The sequence below is a fragment of the Sebastes fasciatus genome, chromosome 5, assembly GCF_043250625.1.
Source record: "Sebastes fasciatus isolate fSebFas1 chromosome 5, fSebFas1.pri, whole genome shotgun sequence".
In the NCBI taxonomy this organism is placed as follows: domain Eukaryota; kingdom Metazoa; phylum Chordata; class Actinopteri; order Perciformes; family Sebastidae; genus Sebastes; species Sebastes fasciatus.
The window spans coordinates 27858496-27877995 of record NC_133799.1 but is presented as its reverse complement, the minus strand read 5'-3'; the positions used below and the strand labels follow the sequence as shown (position 1 = coordinate 27877995).

General features: G+C 39.6%; 1 protein-coding gene across 1 annotated transcript in view; it reads right to left on the bottom strand.

Annotated features, from left to right (window-relative positions):
- Nucleotides 1-1046: 1046 nt before the first annotated feature.
- Nucleotides 1047-19500, bottom strand: part of gmds (GDP-mannose 4,6-dehydratase) — a 191215-nt gene continuing 172761 nt past the window's right edge. The window contains exons 10-11 of the mRNA XM_074636264.1: nt 3207-3275; nt 1047-1600 (exon numbers count right to left, since the gene is read on the bottom strand). Of these exons, the coding sequence (XP_074492365.1) occupies nt 1538-1600; nt 3207-3275 (132 nt within the window). The 3' untranslated portion in view covers nt 1047-1537. The remainder of the gene's footprint in view (nt 1601-3206; nt 3276-19500) is intronic.

Below are 19500 nucleotides of genomic sequence, written 5' to 3'. Positions count from 1 at the left end.
TCAAAAAGGAGCCATTCTGCTGCATAGTAAAACTTTTACTTTTGATATTTTGCTGATACCTAGTACTTTTACTTAAGTAGAATTTTGAGTGTTTTTGCATTGTGGTCCTCTATTGGCTATATAGGCTAAATTAAGGATCTGAATACTATAGTATATTCCCCAAATCCTGCTACAAAAATACATCCATCGGCCAATGAAGTTTCACGGGTGATAGGCCGGAAGAGATATTATCAAATATAATGAATAACACGCATGATAAAGTGTGTATCAGGCTATATGTGCATTAATAATCCAGAGGGATGTAAGAAAAAGAAAACTTGTCAAACACATTACATTTTTTTTTACTAAAATAGCATTTTTAATTACAGTCAGACTTATTTTTTTGCAACAACAGTGAGAAAAATATTTAAAGATGAAAGAAAATGTTTGAATTCTCGCCTCGCAGCAGTTTAAAGACTTAAAGACTTCCCTCTGGAATTAAATGTGAAATGAACCGCAGTGCGTAACGTGCGAAAACCAAGTGGAGGCAAATATGTTGCTTGTTTAAGAGAAAGAAAACATCTCAGTGGGTTGAATTATCTTCAGTAAGATGGGAAGTGTTTTCACTGTATCGGTGTAAAAAAAGGTCCGGATCCAGGCAGCCAGTCTGGACAGACAAGAGGCGTTTGAGAGCCGGACTCTGGGACTCCGGCTCCCGGGAAAAAACGCACTTCCTGCCGAATACAAGAGCGCAGTGTGCTCGCTAATAAAAAGCCTGGAAAGCCTGGAAAGCCGGAGAGAGCAGAGAAGCGACAGGAGCTCAGCCAGCCGACCTCTGCTCAACCTGGGCAACACACACACTCACACACACACACACACACACACACACCTGCATTTGAATCCTGATTGAAGACTTGCTGCTGCTTGCAGGCCTAAAAGGATAAAACACAAATCATACAACCAAAAACACACAAAGAAACCTCCATCTTAACATCTATTAATATGTATATTAACATAATTTATCACAGCATTGTGTAGCATCATAAAAAACATTAGGACACAACATGTGAAAAGAGCAGTCTTTATTGTACTAAACAGCACATTTGTTCATTTATATCATCGTTAGTCTATGAATAAACCCGTTGATTCCTATTTTCCAACATTAAATCTTCATATTTGTAATTCTGTAATTCTGTAATTCTGTAATTCTGACATCTAAATCAATTCAGCCACAATCGAAAAAGAAACAAAGACATAAATAAACCCTTAATCCTTTGTCATCTCTATAGATCATGATCAGTGTGGAAATACAAAAGGCATCTCTGCTATGTGATAACAAAACAAAATGAATTGACACATGATGCTAGAAATAGACACAACACACGAAGGCAATCAAAGGTTAAGTCAACCCGCAAATAACAAAGAAAGAAAGGACACCATTACTTGATTTGGAAAAGTCATAAAGAAACATAAAAAAAGACAACATGTTCCTTCCTCTGTTGGTAGGACACCGGAGTGTTAAAAGGTTTCCATCCCGGGTGGAATGACTGATTTGGACTCAGGCGTTTGGGTTTTTCTTCATTAGCTCGACGTCTGCGTCCACCATCTCCTTCACCAGCTCCTGCAGAGAGACACCACGGTCACAGGTTAACACTTAGTTTCAGAAAGGAAGGGAAAAGGTTGACTATTCATCTTTAATGAAATACGTCTCTTATTAAAAACACAGTAGAGCCACTGATTGTAATTAAAATGCTTTGTCTTTATTTATAGTAGGCCTGCCATTAATGAAGATGAACTCTGTTCAGTATCAGCATTCATTCAATATCATCATTTATTGACTTTCAGACAAAATGTTTTTTTTGAAGAATGACTGATGATTACGGCTGGATATTAAACCTTCATATTTCTTTTGCACTGACCAAAATGCGTTCGTTGTACTGAATATGGAAAACTGTGAAGTACCGAAAAGTGGCATCGAATGTCAGGTCAGATTTGGAGTCTTGTTTGCTTATTCTGTGATCACTTAGTTCAAGATTTCATTTAAAATGTTGCTAATTTAATTTAATTTATGTAAAGTTCTTGTTTGGCTGCTTGTGTTTAGACAACTTTTAACATTTGAGAACTTTGGCTTTTTTAGTTTAATAGAAAACTGTATATATTTCTCAAAAAAAATGATACTTATGGTATCAGCATCAAAACTCTATAAAACACTATATGATCATATCATGTTATTGTTTCACTAAATTCTGTTGTCCATACTAATTCTTACGAGCAAATAGTAAAAAGATGTAGAGCTCCAACGATTAATCGATTAGTTGTCAACTATTACATCTATCGGTAATTATTTTGATAATTGAATAATCGGTTTGAGTAATTTTTTAATAGAAAAATAAGTCTAAATTCTCTGATTCCAGCTTCTTAAATGTGAATATTTTCTGGTTTCTTTACTCCGCTATAACAGTAATCTGATTATCTTTGAGTTGTGGACAAAACAAGACATGTGAGGATGTCATCTTGGGCTTTGGGAAACACTGATCGACATTTTTCACCATTTTCAACAACTAATCGACAATGAAAGTAATAGTTAGTTGCAGCCCTAAAAAGATTTAATTTAAACCAAAATAGTGATTTGACTCTTGAAGACTTTTGTCTGGTATAATTCAAAACAGTTGAACATAGTTAATAAAATCAGTTTGATTTTTTTTTTTTTTTTAAATATGTGACTTACTTTGAATACTTTTGCCTTATCTTGAGATATACTGGAAACATATTTTGTTTTATTATTTTTATTAAATTCCATGCCTTCCAACATGAAGTTCTTTTCAAAAACCTTTCCAATAAAGGAAAAAATATTATATTCTTTCCCATAAAACATATCAGGCTGACATAAGACATGATTTCTCTCTAACACATAAAAATAGGCCTGTACTTGTACTTGTTGCTAGCTTGTTGCTTTTCTGTTGTTTCTTATACATGCACCTCCGTAGTCTGCTCACAAAAACTAGGCTACGCTCACTCACTATACAAGTAATATCACATCCTTCATCTCACTATCCCACCCACATACTCTGCTAACCCCACCCACTTTCTACTACCTGTGGCTATATTACAGTATATTTCACCAAATCATTCCATGTCTGTACATGTGTGGCTAAAATATCCTCATCCACATCATCGTATTGATTTCAACCACATCATCCAGCTCTTATCAGATGTGTGACACGTACCTCAAAAGTGACCTTTGGCTTCCAACCCAACCTCTGATAGGCTTTGGTGCTGTCGCCTTGTAGGTAGTCCTGTTAGAAAGAGAGAGAGAGAGAGAGAGAGAGAGAAAGAGAGAGGAAGAGAGAGAGAGAGAGAGAAGAGAGAGAGAGAGAGAGAGAGAGAGAGAGAGAGAGAGAGAGAGAGAGAGAGAGAGAGAGAGAGAGGAAGAGAGAGAGCGAAAGAGAGAGAGAGAGAGAGAGAGAGAGAGAGAGAGAGGGGGGGGGGGTGGAATAGAGAGAAGAAAAACAAATCATCAGTCATGTCTGATCTGATGTCGACGAGGAGGAGGATCCTGCAGCCAGCTGATGTGTCGTCCGCACATAAAGACACACTGGATTCAACTCAATGTCCAAATTTGACGTCTTCAACAGGATGCAAGGGATGGAGGGTGATGATTACTCTCACACACACACATGCACACACACATGCACACACGCGCACCCACGCACACACGCGCACGCACACACGCACACACACTAACACACACACACACACACACACTATCTCCCCTCTCTCGGGGCAAAAGGGAGGTCACAGAGTCTCGCCGGCCATCAATCCCCCCTCTCGGCTCCCCACCACCGATCTGTCCAGACAGCCCCCGTCGGTGCCAGAGGATGATGAATTGTGGGACTCTGGTGGCGTAACCCACCCCTCCCTCCCCAGCCCAGGACCCCCCACTCACCCCCCCCCCACCCATCAACCCCTGACTCATTTCCCCCCCTGTTGTGTTTTGCACCGGGTTCAAGATCCAATGAGACCCTTCTTGAGACCACCAAAGAGACAGAAAAAACTTTCCTCTCTCTCTCTCTCTCTCTCTCTCTTTCCCCACTTCTATTTCCATCTCAATTTTTGGGGGGATTTCTTTTCATGTCTCAGGCATCATCCGTATTAAGTTAGTATCAGAAACACACATGTTGGCCTCAAGGGGTCTAATAAAACGTTGTGGTGAAACCTGATACTGATGAATCTCCTTTTTCAATAAACTGATAGTGTACGTTCCCTAATCCTGCAACTAATTCAGAAATTAGTGACTACCCCGAGAAAGCTTTGCTGAAGTCAACAAAGGCTTCTATTTTTCTTTCTTCTTTTTTTTAATCTTTAACACAGCCATGGCTTTGGTGCTTTCTCAAGAAGTGCGTGGTGGTCTTTTCCTTTCTTTCTTTCTTTGTTGTTTTCCCTCTGCATGGAGGTTCAAATTATATCATATTTATTTCCATGGCCAAAAGTATGTGGACACCCAAGCATTTCCACTCACATGTGATCGCTGAGCATAACTGTTGCTATAATAGACCTACACACTTCTGGGAAAGCATTCTACAACATTGTGGATGCAGGGATTCACTGCAATTCAGCCACAACAGCATTAAAGTGGATTTATACCCGAGCAGTAAGGAGGTACAGTACAGCTACGGAGCATACTGTATTCACGTAGCCGCTGTAGCTGACGAATCCTCCTGAAAGATGGCAGCTACAGAGAAAGCATGTGGACACTGGAAGGACTGTGATTGGTCAGTTTGAGCTTCTTGTGTTTTCTCCTACAAGTTTCTGACGGTGTTTACTGTGTATTTGTATGTTTTTAATGGTGAGTTGTGTTATGGGTATTGTATGTGCCTTTGTTGTATTTAGGAGAAGCCAAAGACAAATTTCCACTGAGGTGGATCAACCCTGTCTCCTACAAAATTACATTCCCATACAAATAATCGGCATTCTCAATCACGTTTCGAGGGAAACGTATTTTTCTCCCGGTCTACGATCACGGTTTTAAACAGTTTTAAAGACGGGTCAACGTAAATTGAAAAAAAACAAAAGTTCAACAACACTACTTGGTTAGTTTTAGTGAAAAAACATCATGGTTTGGCTTAAAATGACCACTGTTGTTACGTCTTAAGCTACGGACATAAATTAAAATAAGCAAACATTGACTTTCACATGGGACATAAACAGTGGTCTCCTGGGTGGAGGTCCTGTGTTTTTTGACCCGTTCCCCACGCTGACTTCCTCTCAAGGCGAAGTTCTGTCTAATCTAATGCCAGTACAGATCGTTGAGAACGAAGGCAACATGTAGCAAATCGAAAAAAGGCACAGTCATCTTAACACACATCTAGCAAAGCCAACTCCAAGATCATATTTACGCCAACTGCACCGAATAGTCTCATACTCACTAATGAAACAAGGCAGAGGTTCCCACTGTCTCTTGTATCACACAGTAACAGAAGAAACATGATACGGCCTGATCACATCCAGTACGAGGTGTTGGATGTGGTTGAGGTTAGGACTCTGTAGAGGCCAGTTAAGTTCATCCACACAAAACTGGGATAACTTTATATGATGACTGTCTTTTTGAGGGCAAACCTACTGGATCTTGTGTAATAATTACATTTATTCTACAGCAATTAGGGCTGTAAGAAAATATCGAGTGTCGTGAGATTTTGTTTTGTGATACTGTATTGATTCTCAAAAACACTATACATTTTTAATTAATAGCTTACATGCAAAGCTTAATTCAGTCAATACTACTATTTCCTTTGCAAAGATATGTGCCCTCTCATAGTAGTGCTATGATGCTTGATGTTACAGCGACTGTGATAAATGCAAATGCAGATCCCACTGTTCTGATTACATAAAAAAGTTAACTTTTATTTTACTCAGATTTTATGCATATGGTGGTGTGTCCTTTATACTATGAAAGTTCTCCAAAAATGTGATTAAAATATTGCAATATATCACCTTGCTTTCAGTATCGCAATATATCACAATATATTGAATCATAACCCCTGTATCGTGATACGTATCGTATCGCCAGATTCTTGCCAATACACAGCCCAAAATGCAATAATTGCATTCATACTAGTGCAATAAATACTCTTATTCCAGTGCAAAATGACATTGTATTTATTTATTTATTTATTTTACTCATTATTTTAGAACCTGTGTTGTCTGCTGTGGATGCTTGTTTGTTTCAGTTGTTTTGTTTTTGTGGTATTTGTCCTGTGTCTTTCAATGCATTGATCACGAGAAGTGCTCCTAATTACAATAAAGACTTTTCTACTCTATTCTATTTATGGACCTGACCTTGTGCACGGGGGCATTATCATGTTGAGACAGGAAAGGGTTTTCCCCAAACGGTTTCCACAAAGTGGAGGCGCATTCTTCTCTAAAATTTTAGATGCAATGGCATAACATTTCCATTATTTGGAACCAATGTGCTTAGCCCAATCCATGAAAAACACAGGCAGCCATATACAGTGAAAAAATAGAGAGCAGTGTTTCTATCTGACGTTGAACCTCTTGAAAATGTCTTTTCTGGGTGATCTTATTACACAGGAACGCTCACAGCAGCACTGGCATAGCTGAGCCTTTTAGAGAGCAGGGACCCACATCTCAGAGAGGTTCCACGCCGCTTAATCACACTCTACTGATTACACACACAAAGGCAACAACACTGAACACACACACAGTGAACAAGTACAGGCCGATTCGGTCTGCAACACTGCTCGGTTTTTATTTTTAACCTCACATGGAGCACATACAGCCCCGCAGATGAAAGCTACGGCCCATTTTCTCCTCCGACTGTAACGGGCAGCACAAACAGCTCTTTCTCATGTGAGCGGCTCTGTACATTACTCACATCCATTTCTGGCTCTGAAGCCATAACTGGAAACATTTTCAGACTAATTACCTACAGCAATGAGACATAATTTATCACGGGGCTGAATGTAATTATTATAGGGTGACTTACTCCACAATTACATTAAATAATCCACTTGCTTCATAATTATATTGATTAGGGTTTCGTAATGGAGAACATTTCGTAGCTGGCACAGAAGAAACATCAACTTGGTCTCGTCACGAACACTGAAGCTGGTCTCAAGTCAAGTGTTAACACATAGTACATTTTTAGTAGAAACTGAACCTGGTTTAAGGTTTGTGTTTCTATGTCCTTTGTTGATTGGTTGCTAAATGCCAAAGAGGGTGGGTCTTATCTGATGTGAGCCTGTCAGAGGCTGATGCCAAAAAATGGGAAGGAGAACAAATGCAAGAAAGTTGGTGTGCCTTAAAGCCCTGAACAAAAAACCTGAAGTAGCCTTTTGTTTAGTTTCTGTTGGCGTGCCTATGTAAAGCCAATGAACTGACATAAACTCCAAGACGTTGACGCCAAAGGTGCCATCCATCTTTCATTCACTTCAACTGAAGTCAGAACGACTGACACATTCAAGAACGTGTTTCCTGTTTCTATTTGAGCTCCAATTGTTTCCCCCATTGCCCACCTTTAACCAGCGAATTGGCATAGATGACTAATACAAAGAGTGTTGGCTCTGTTGAAAGATCTTGTGTTTGGAGATGGACAAATCATTATTCTAGCTGTGTGCCATCAGCCTGTTTTGGACAAGATTACTAGATAGTTCACATGGACTCTCGCGGACACAGGCAGATGACGATATTTACGTTGCAAGGACCCCTGTGGCAACACGAATGTAGAGAGCATAAATTGGCTTATCAGTCAACGTTGATTTATTTCTCACATAACTTCCGCATTTAAGTTACACCACTTTCTGAGTTATTTTAACCCAAACCACAATCTTTTCCTAAACCTAATTAAGTCGTTTTGTTGCCTAAACCTAACCAAGTTGTTGCATGTGAAGACTTAAGTTTATTTTTGAAAAGACTGGAGTGGAAATTGACACGGGTGTCATGTGTGGTTGGACATTTGTAGGAAAACGCATGAAGAATGAGGAATAACTTTTCATAAGATATCCTACGAACCGTTTTATGAGGGCAGGTTGGATTATTAATGTAGCAAAGTTTCACGGCATAAAAGATGATCACTGTTTTTAACTGTAGATACATGTTTCTATGACTCCACCACTGATAAAAAATCCAGCTGAGAGCTCTCTTTGCTGACCATCTGCAAATAATTGAGGGACCTGGAAACAGGAAGGAGGGCTGAGCATCCAACCTCTATACTTTTGTCAACTAAAATGTCGCGTATCGAAAGTTGACATCAGATGCTTGACATATCCTGTTCTCTTATTCTTGATCCGATATTGTTTTAGATTATATTTATGCAAAGTTCTTGTAATGCTGTTTGTGTTAAAGACATTAAACACTGAGAAGTCTGGCACACTTTGTTAAATGAAAGAGGAATTTTGTAGAAAACATTTATATTGCTTAAAGGTGCAGTGTGTAGGATTTGGCGGCATCTAGTGGTGAGGTTGCAGATTGCAACCAACTGAAACTCCTCCTGTGCGCCAATGTAGGAGAACTACGGTGGCCGATGCAAAAACGTGAAAACGTGAATGGTCCAATCTAGAGCCAGGGTTTGTTTGTCCATTCTGGGCTACTGTAGAAACATGGCAGCCGGCTCTGTGAAGATGACCTGCTCCGTATGCAGATATAAACGGCTCATTCTAAGGTAACAAAAACATGATTCTTATTTTCAGGTGATTATACACTAAAGAAAACATACTTATTAATATTATATTCCATTTCTGCCAATAGATTTTGTACCGAATCTCTGGTTTTGCATTGGCACCAATATTGAACAATTTCAAATAACCCCCATAACAGGAAGTAGGAAGAGTCATGCCTTGTATCATCATCATCTTCGTCATAATCATCGTCATGCCTGGCCTCTGAAATCCCCGTCTGAGCTTGGCAGGAGAACATCTGTTGAAATTGGACTCTTGTCTGCTAAATCCGCCGTCTTAGCACACAACCGCACGGTTCAGCATCCAGGAAGTTAATCCGGCGCCTGGTCTTTCTCAACCAGGATTTCTGCAGGTGACGGACCATCTCACCCTCGCAGATCCGTCTGCGGAGCGCGGCTCGCTGGAATAAAAGCTGCTTCCAAACTGCTAACAAGAGCGTTCTGCGGCCAAGTGAACTCACCCCAAACAGAGCATGTAGCAAATAATTCAACACGAACTACTAGCAGATGGGGGGCACAATATAATCTTCATATGGATCCGATTTGGAACCAAACCCGATGCTTTGGCACATCCTGTTTAAAGCAGCGCTCTGCCCACGTCTGAAAATATGCAGCGGTGATAATAACAACAGCTAGAGAGCCGAAGATTAGCCGTGACAAAATGTGTGTCATTTTTAGAGATTAAATGACAATACAAACTACGCCCACTCACCATGTGGGACCATGCTAGAGCATCACAGACACTGAGCACTGATGTGTGTCACGAGTAGGAATAAACACGGGAAGAACACGTATGCAAATGGTTTCATAAACCAAAGTTGTAAAAATTGAGACCAGAGTTTTATTTCTGATGATGTGTCTGACGGATTCAGAGTAGGCTGAGTAATGGTATTGTGATACAGAAACATCACAGCTGTTACTGGTTACCAGTATCATCAGTCACCATGATGCCCATCTCCATCATCACCATCACCACACAGTACATTTGCAGTTTACTCATAACAGTCAATGTTACTCAACACAGACACAGATGCTTTGTTTCTGAAAGTGAAGAATGGAACTCAATATGACAGTATCCATTAGCCTCAGTGGTTGTTGCTACGGAAGATCCAAAGATGAATTGATTCAAGTTGCTAAATTAATTCCAGACAAACCTCTAATGCTCCGTTCACACTACGGACAACACAGCAACAGGCTACAAGTCATTTTCAAAGGAAGCCGGTGACATGAAGCTACGAACTGACGCCCGACGCGCTACAAATCAAAGTTGAGCTGGTCTCAACTTTTTCAGCGCTCCAATGACGAGGTGACGCGTCAACCAATCATATGTTTTTTGTATCACCCTGTTCCATCGAAAAAAATGTCGTTAGCCAGTCCTCAGTGCTATTTAACGACATAACTATGCCAACTATGGTCGTTTTGTTGTGTTTGTCGCTCGTAGTGTGAACGTAGCATTAGTTCACCTCACAATAAGATGCACTGCGAAATAACCTGAAGGTCTGAATGGATGCTGTTATAGCGATGCTCTCAGGTAATTGGATTATCTCTTATTGTTGTCATGTACAGAATTGTGTATATTTTACCTTTTTTCAATTAACCATTTTATTTTTTCAAATCATTTGCTTATTGGTAGAACTGATGAATCAACCAGGAGACTATTATGGCTATTTGAGTGGTGGTAATGCTCAAATGGCTCATCATCTAACTGGGACAAATGAGAGCTGTAGTCGTGCTGGTGGCCTCTGTTCTACGAGCATCTGTAACTCAAAGGGTTTTCTCGTGGTGGTTTACTTCCAATGATGATATTGCGAAGTTGGAACATGTTCTTGGCCCATGTTATGTCCATATTCTACGATGAATAAATGTCTTTGTTTTTAGTGGACACGTAGCCGTTTTAGCCAAAATAAATCAATAATAGTTTTCTGACTACCTTCATACTGATCATTTGTTCAAATGCAAAAAACATTTATTTATACTAGCCTGAAAAGCCATGCCAAATATGACTTTTGTCACCAAGAAGTAAAGGCAGAAGTTGCATAACTTTGTTATAGCACGGGAAAACATCTTAGAGCAGAGGACAACTATTCACATCCCATTTCTTAGCAGCAAAGAGTCTTGGTATCCTCTAATCGTGACCACAATCTTTCCTTAAAACGTAACCAAGTAGAGCTGCAACGATTATTATATTGATATGCAACTGTTTGAATGATAGATTAATCAGTTTGAGTAATTTTTAGATTTAATTTTAAGAAAAAAAAAGTCCTAATTCTCTGATTCCACCTTCACAAATGTGAATATTTTGTTTTCTTTACTCCTCTATGACAGTAAACTGAATATCTTTGAGTTGTGGACAAAACAAGACATGTGAGGACGTCATCTTGGGCTTTGGGAAACACTGTTCAACATTTTTACCCATTTTCTGACATTTTATAGACCAAACAACTAGTCGATTAATTGAGAAAATGATCAACAAATTAATCAACAAGGAAAATAATTGTTAGTTGCAGCCCTATAACCAAGTAGTTTGGTTTTTATAACCAAACCACAATATTTCCCAAACACTAACCAAATAGTTGTTGTACTTAAATCATCTCTGTACCTGCCGTTTGTATTGGTCTTGGACCAGATCAGAAAAATGCTAATATGAGTAATGCTTGGATGACAGCTTATTTTTCCATTAAGTTTGGAGTACTTGGTTATTTTGTTTGATCAGAAGCTAGGGGGCATGACCGTGGCTCTCCATACGACTGTTACTGCCATAACCTTGATTCTCAAGCTCTGACGTGAAGAGTGCTATTTCTCTTCAACTCTAATACAAATCTTTACTTAAATATCTACTCGCCAACAACCTATCATTGCCTATCATTCCCCATCTCCGCCTCCTTGGCTTTTCCCTGACACTCTCCACTCTAATAAAGACGGGACGCCATAAAAAATAATCTTTAGAAATGTAAAAGCGAGAGACGGATGGAGTGTGATCATGGTTCATAAAGCACACAGGCAGTAAAAGGCACTCAGAGAAGGCATTTAACGCAAAGGAATTCTGGTATCACTGCGAGGCCTTTCAATAAATCACACGGCACACCGGGGCTGACCTCCGAACACATAAGGGCACACACACAAACATGTAGCGGCGTGTGAACACACACACACACACACACACACACACACATAAAAGCACCTACAGCACTCGTATGTAAGGAAAGACAGAAAAAAAGTCCCTAATATTATTAGTTTTCTTCCTACATGGAATCCTTACGGGAGACACATCAAACGTTCTCAGGAAAACAACTCTCTTCTCTCGCTCTCTCTCGGAGGGATGCATGCTGGGAGACTATGATGTGGTTTTTGAAGTCCAGTAGCGTCTCTGGTATTTGTACAGTAGTGGACATGAGGCTGCGAATACAGAGACTTCAAAGAAAATCAGATAAAGCGGCCGAGAATGCTGTGAGAGCCCGGAGCCCACGGTCTCCGTGTCCCCAGCAGACCCAGATGTTCCGAACAGACCCATATATCCTGACCTTTGACCTCGCTGGCTTTTTGATGGAAGAACTCAACCCTGATCCTGCAGGGCTTTTTATACCCAGGATGAACTGCTACTACGACAGCGATGGGGACACGAAGAGGAAAAATCAGCTCTCCCTTCAGAGCCCTGACGCTGCGGCCTGTCTGTGGTAACATGGAGGCGGCTGCGTTCACCGTGCGACCAGGTGTGTGAGCGGGTAAGAAGTGTGTGCAGGTGGGGAAACACTGCCAGCAAATGAAAGAGAGAACTACATCATTCCTAGATGTTGAGACTCAGAGTCACAAATCTGTCACTGGTCGATTTCTAATGCACCTCCACCAGCATCGCCTCGACTTTCTTTAAAGCACAAAATGGAGGAAATAAGAGACTTATGTGGTAATGTGCATACCACTGGTCGTCTTTCTTCTTCTTCAAGATCCTAAATTATTATACAGAACACACTAAATTGTGTTTTTTTAACCCAATTTTCTCAAATATATTTGCTTTTCTCTTTGAAAATCTGAGTTTGACATCTTCAAGGCTTTAAAACTATTCAAATGAAACAATCCAAGAATCCGAGGAGCATCCCACCGCTAACAGCCACTAACAGACACATTATGCAACAGGTGGTAAAGGGTCCAGAGGAGACATTTTATTGGCTTTAAGGGCCAGAAGCTAAAAAAGGTTGGGAACCTGTACACTAGAAGGTAACATACATAAGATAGATATATTGTTTAATCTTCACTTTTAATTATTTTCTTACATCAACAGGTTATATCGTAATCACTATTTTGTCTCTTTATGCTTCGGCGACACAAATGTATTTCACATTTCTTACCAATAAAGCAACATTTTAAATTGAATGAAAAAGATCTGAATTTAAGAGATATTATGCAGAACATTTTTTGTGAGGAGCTGAATTACAGTGATATTTATTTTACTAATGCATCATATTGCATTTGTATTTATATTTTTGGATTGTTTTGGTAATATATATGTCCATACGATAAAAAAGCTCATTGAACTAAACTGAGATTTCCTATTCTAAATATAAGATTTTTGTGATTTTATGTATGTTTTTACATTTTAACACCTTAATACCCATTTTTTTTCTCTCTCTTATATTTCCCCTTTAGTTGCGTTAAGGTAGGAAAACGAATAAAAAAAAAAAACTGAAATTAAAAGTGAAATATGTAAACCCAAGACTTCATGTTTTCTAGCTGCACCGTTCCATCAAATGGAAACACTCTACATTTAGCCTGATTTATTTGGCATCTTTAGAAATCCTGGCATCTCACTCGAATTTAAATGAAGTTCTGCGGGTTTGATTTTGATTTGTGATGATTGGAGTTGGAAAGGTTAACTGTTTGTGTCTGTGTGTGTGTTAACATACTTTGGGGACACAAATCACTGCTTTTATGTTTACTTTTACATCAAGTTAATCACTGAAATACATTTAGATGAATTGTGAGATGCTGCGTCTTTAGGGAATCCAAGACGGTTATAAGCCACTCCCAGCCTGAGGTCAAAGGTCAGGTCCAGTAAGTGTGTGTGTGTGTGTGTTTCTATATGTGTATGTGTGTGTGTGTGAGAGTGAGAGAGAGAGAGCTGTGTGAGTTATAGCTCAGGTTTCCTTCCCTGACTCCCCATGCAGCTTGGCCTGCACACAATGTGTTGAGTGACCTCTAAAGGGTGGCCCTGTCACCCTGATGAGTATGTACACTACACTACACACGCGCACGCACACGGCAGCCTCAAATCTTAAAAGAGTTAACAACTCGATTTACAGATGGACCGATGCACCACACACACACACACAAACACACACATAAATGAAAAAACAACAACAGGAAATAATTAGCAGAAAAGCAGGAAAGTGTGAACCTCCTCCAGAGAAAACAGTAAAAAAGCCACTTGTGATATTGAAAAGCCAAAACATCACATCACAAACTGTCAGTACACTTCGCCTCCTCCCTCCTCTCTCCTCTGGGCTCGGCTGTGTTGATTGCTCTCCATCAGTGCTCATTAAAATTCCTGGGGGAGCCGTGTGATAAATATTTACGCGGCTGAGGACACACTCCACACACACTCCAAACACACTCGAGCGGCTGGATCTCACTGGCGATAGTGTTAAGTGCCCAGAGGGCTCTGGCAGCGAGAGAGAGATCGGTTGGTTGTATACGTGAGGCGTTTACTGTCGAGATAACGGGAGGAGGGCGGCGATATATGGCTCTTAATCGTCAAGGTTTAAATTTGTGTTTTTCTGCTTGTGTGTGTGTGTGTCCACGTCCCGAGGATAATCTTTTAATGTGTGAAGTTTATGGAAATGAAGAGGAAAATATCGCACGTTCGCACATCTGGATATAAACGCACACACACAGAGTGTAACCACAGTGGAGCTGGACTCCTCACTACTGTTCCACTAAGCTGCTGCCGACCCCCCCCGCCCTCCTCCTCCTCCTCCTCCTCCTCCTGTATTCTATTATTCCTGCGGACGGGAAACAGATCATAATTCCTGGAGTCAGCAGAAAGCTGCAGACTGAGAGAGTGAGAGATGGAGGGAGGGGAGGGAAAGAGAGTGGGGGGGCTCAGGTGACTGTTCACTTCCACTGAGGTCAAACTGAAACTGTGCAGTTAAGTCATTTCCAGTGAAAAGTGAAATGTGTGTTTAGTCTGTTTGCGCGTTTGTGTAATAGAGTTTGGGTGAAGTAGCGCTTTGTGTGTGTGTGTGATGAGTGTTTCATATTTCAGGAGGCATCAAAGGCCAACATGATTTCCCTTCTTTAAACAACATTCTTTACAATCATACTACAAAAAGAAAGAGAGAATGGGTGAGAAAGGGAGGGAGGAGGAGGAAGAGGAAAATGTCATCCAGTCTTATCTTAATTGTTGTGTAATCTCACTGATGGGGCTTTGACACCAAGCCTCGCTCTGTGTTTAGGTAGATGATGATTGTTGAGCAGCTTCTTGTACTCTGGACACAATCTGGCTCCAATTTTTTGTAGTTTTGGCCGTCACTCCAGTGAATTAACAGAACATTTTTCTCACCAGAAACCATGCTAACATAGCTACAGCTTGCAAAACAGGCAAACCACTAATTTGGAAACAATATACAAAATTATGTTTAATGTCCTTTGTTTTTTTTATTTACTTTTTATTGTTTTGCAGACTGACACCAAGTTGCCCTTTATGGTTACTCAATGTATTGCATAACTGTGTGCATGTTCATTCCTATCTTTGAGAGTCTCTACTGACTGAGGTCTGTATGTGGGAGTAATGGATATAATGCTATATTGTACTCGTGTTCTTGCACAACTTCGCTTGATTGAGAGGCTGCTTTTTAAAAGACACAGCAAATACATTTTATGAGGAGACATCATTTTGTGAAGCCTGTGTCTTTGTAACACACACACACACACCCCGCAGAGCGTAACTGAGAATCACTGGTTTAGATCACTGGAATAAACTGGGACCTGTTTGAGATCCTGGTCGATTGCTGTGGTTGCAGTGTACCGTTGTAAAGCGGAAAATAAAGCTGATGGGTAAAATGTTATTATAATACAAAGGATTGCTGAACTACACAAACCACAGTGAACTACAAAAACATGCCAGTTTTATCTCTAAAATGTAGTAAGTCTGGAATAGTTCAGAAACTTGGCTCTGTATTTATTTGTATGAATCCAAATGTGGACAAATATTTTTTTTGATTCCAAATGTGTATTAGTGCATTGGTGGGGATGCCCCAAAGGGATAGCAAAATTGCAAGATTATTAACAGGATTAACAGAAAAGCAAAATAACATAATTCTGCTAATAAAATGACCTTAAAAAAAACAAAAAAAAAAACTTTTCTCAGTTAAACTCATCTTTTTTTCTTGCTGAATTACTGATTTTTGGGCACAATCTATAGACCTACTGTCTAAAACAGTCTACATTCAGTCACCCATCAGTCACCCATAATACACAAACACATACACTCTACATAGATTACCTAACAAGCCCCATTTTAGGAGCTCTTTTGGTAAAGGTGACATAAATGTTAGAGATACAGAGGGGAGTTCTAGTTGACACACACACACACACACAGTGGATGTGATATATGTGGTCTACTTCAGGCCTTGGCTGAGCTCTCGGCGGTGTCGGGGTGAGGCAAGGTGGTTCCACACAAAATCTGCCGTCTCCAACTCTCAGCTCCCAACACACTATTTATTAGTCTCTCGCCCTTTTTCACCTCAGCTGCTCTGTGAACATGTTAACGTATAACACGCGACCTCCTCCCTCCTCTCCGACTCTCACAGCCACCACCCATTCTCTGCATCGAGTCTGATGGTTTACTCAGGGTTAAGACAAATGCTTTGTTTTATATTTGTTCTAAACATTAACACAGTATGGTGAAAAACATGATCAAAGTCATTCAAATATTCAATATTTTTTCAGAAATAAAAAATATCGTAGGTTTGGGTTCTGATGGCCGTTTCTATTTTGGATGTTTCCAAGTTGGTATAGCCAGATTTGTTAAGCACTGATTCTAACAAATCTCCTAGCAAATCTTTTCTATCTGCTATTTTTGTTGTTGATATTTAAAAAAAGGTCAGAGGTTGCAGACAAAACTAAGAGACTGTGAGACAATTAACAGGATAGAAAAGAAGAAAAAACTGTTTTTCTTCTGATTTTCTCATAGCTTGTTTATATTGATATTAAACAATCAGAGAACAGAGCATGTCCACAATTGGCTGCACAGGAATTTTTTTTCAAAAGCTAAAGCTTTATAATAAGTGTTTCAAAAGGGTTCAAATTCAAGAAGTAGCTTCAATTCTGGATTTTGAGTCAATAAAATTATTTTAAATCCCGACCCCATGTCTGAGCCGGCACGTATACTTCAAACATCGGCGATCATTTAATTAATTAATTTAATTAACATAATTCAAACAAACGTTCACTGCAAAAACATCCTTCTTAACAAGCCTTTTAGCACCAAATTCAGCCTTTAGGAATCCTGGAAAAATGATTAAACACAAGCTGATTTATATTGAAAATAGAGTGAAATTATTAGATTTTGTTTTTGCACGTTTTAAGAAAAGAATGTTTTAAGACTCAATAATGGATTAAATGTTTTATATACTTCAACCAAATTAAGAGAAAGCACATTCTTCACTTTCCTATAGCGGTATTTAGCCATCGGAAAGTTTCGGATTTTGTTCTCCAAGTTTTTAGATATGTGTCTTGAAGGATTATTTTTTCTTCACCCCAACACAATGAGGTGAAAAATGATAAAACTCAACAGTAACAACTTGTTCCAGATATAGTTTTGGATAATCTTCATACTTCTTTCAAACAATTTTCCTAGTGGCAATTTCTTCAGTGGAAAGTGTTTCCAGTGAAAACTGTTCACTGATTTCTTCTTTTTTTTTTTGCAGTGACAGTCCTGAATTCAGCATGTCATTATTGAACAGAAATGAAGTAACGGCAGCAGGTAAAAGGAGGGCGAGTAGGAGAAAGAGGGAGGCTTGAATGGGCATGCCCATCGGTCCTGGGTCAGTGGATCTCAATCCCTGCTCCTTTCCTTTCTCTATCCTGCCACACCAGCGTGGAAGGAGACAGAAGGAGAGGAAAAGCCCGGTGTTGGGTGGGCGTTGGGGGGGTTGGATGACATATGGAGAGGAGGAGGAGGGAATAGTCCTCTATAGGCTACATCTCCTCCAGAACGGCGTTTCCTCTCTGAGCAGCATTCCTCATCTTATCAGCCCCAATAATCTGCCGTTCTCATCGTGCCCAAACAGGGAGAGCCAGAACCTGAGAGAGTGTGAGTCTCTCTCGCACCAACTCTCTCTTTCTATGTCTGGTGGCTGGTGATAGAGTGATAAAGCCGGGAGAAAAACAGCCAGCTGTCTGTCGCTCGGAGGAAGTGGTCGCTCGAGTCCCGCAGACAGAGCATGCTCAAAAATCAAGTCTCGAAGAGGGGAGGTGAGAGTTTGCAGATAAAGAGTTCCATACAAAATGTGATGATCTAAAAAAATAATAATAAGCACTGTACTAGATTAAATTGTTAGGTTAAAATGTTGCTTATATATTACTGCATCAGTAATAATCCAATAAAATAACTGTATCATCCTGGGGGTTGGCAGGTGTGTGGGAAAATCTCCCATGCAATCAAACCTGTGTATACAAGTCATATTTTATATGTGCTCGGCCTTTGTTAACGGTGTTAGTGAAAACATTGTTCTTCGGGCCGTGAGTAATGTTTAGTGTTTGAATAGTGAGGTTCCACCCAATGTGAATGCAAAGATTAGCATGTTGCTACCATGAAGCTGATGTTCATGTTAAAATCTGCTCGCCACTGAGTCCTGCCTATACCTGTGACTCCTCATTCTCTATCGTACTAACATAATACTCATTTTGAGGAGACATTTTTCAGAACAGTACTGGAACTTTTGATACTGTAAGAACATTTTGTTGATAATACTTTAAGGGAACACTACGATGACTCACAGCTTTGTGGTTCCTATACTTACTTGAAGTAAACAACAGGGCAATAAAAATGAGGTCAGACAGGGCGTGAAGCAAGTAGTCAGATGATCAGACAAATTGTAGCCACTGTAACATTATTTGGAAGGGAGAACAATGGTGAAAGAAATGTAAGGCTATTATCCAAATTGTTTGTGGTAAACATCAATTACAGTTCACACACTGATCTACCGGTTGAACAACCATAATTGCCACACTGTGTGCCACACTCAGTTTTATTGTGCTATAAAGTGTTATTAGCGACATTATGGGAGTGTTCACTCTCAGTTTTACAGAGCAGGAATAATGAAATAATTACACATAACATCCGTCTTAGTAATGGCAATAATGTTATGTTTGTACTGGTGCATGTAAATTGCTCTTGTTTAACAATCTGTAATATTGTAATGGGTTCTCGCCCACGAGATTCAGCTCACAGCAAACAAAGCTTTTGGATTTGTAAACAAAACTTTTTGATTTGCAGACAACATTTTGGGATTTGGATTAATACCTTTTTAATCACAATTTTATTTTACTTGGAATGAAACATTTTTTGATTGTAGTGTCGTTAGTTTTGCTCTTTAATCTATTTTTTTTTTTACTACAGTGTGGAAAGTTTTGCTCTCAAACCTATTCTGTTTGATTTGGTAACAAAGACACGGAAGTCTCTGTAGAGGTTTAGATAATTTAACCAGACTGATGTCTTACTGTAACCGAACTGATGACTGGAGCTACAACAGTAAAACCCAAGTTTTAATAAAACAGCAGTATTCCTTTAAATACATTTTAATGCAGTACTTCTTGGACTGGAGTATTTATAC